This window comes from Acanthisitta chloris, unplaced genomic scaffold (assembly GCF_000695815.1).
Source record: "Acanthisitta chloris isolate BGI_N310 unplaced genomic scaffold, ASM69581v1 scaffold20177, whole genome shotgun sequence".
In the NCBI taxonomy this organism is placed as follows: domain Eukaryota; kingdom Metazoa; phylum Chordata; class Aves; order Passeriformes; family Acanthisittidae; genus Acanthisitta; species Acanthisitta chloris.
The window spans coordinates 307-537 of NW_008684512.1; the positions used below are offsets into that span (position 1 = coordinate 307).

A 231-nucleotide genomic window follows, 5' to 3' on the forward strand; every position below is an offset into this window, starting at 1 on the left:
GGGGATGCTGGAGCTGCTTGCTGCTGGCCGTGGGCGCTTGCTTGGCTGGGTGCTCCGCAGAGGGCAGCGACGTGGGGCTGGGGGCCAGGATGCTGCTCTGGGATTGAAGTAGACCATTCCAGGTTTTTCCACCCCGCTCAGTGATCCTTCTGCTCTCTCACAGACAAGGATGAGTGCTCCAAGAACAACGGGGGCTGCCAGCACGAGTGCCTCAACTCCTTCGGCAGCTAC

At 61.9% G+C, this 231-nt stretch overlaps 1 protein-coding gene across 1 annotated transcript in view; it reads left to right on the top strand.

Moving 5' to 3' along the window:
• Positions 1-231, top strand: part of LOC103806668 (bone morphogenetic protein 1-like) — a gene marked incomplete at its 3' end in the record, with an annotated part of 1,237 nt that overhangs the window by 53 nt on the left and 953 nt on the right. Inside the window, exon 2 of the mRNA XM_009079376.1 lies at positions 164-226. Coding sequence (XP_009077624.1) covers positions 164-226 — 63 coding nt within the window. The remainder of the gene's footprint in view (positions 1-163; positions 227-231) is intronic.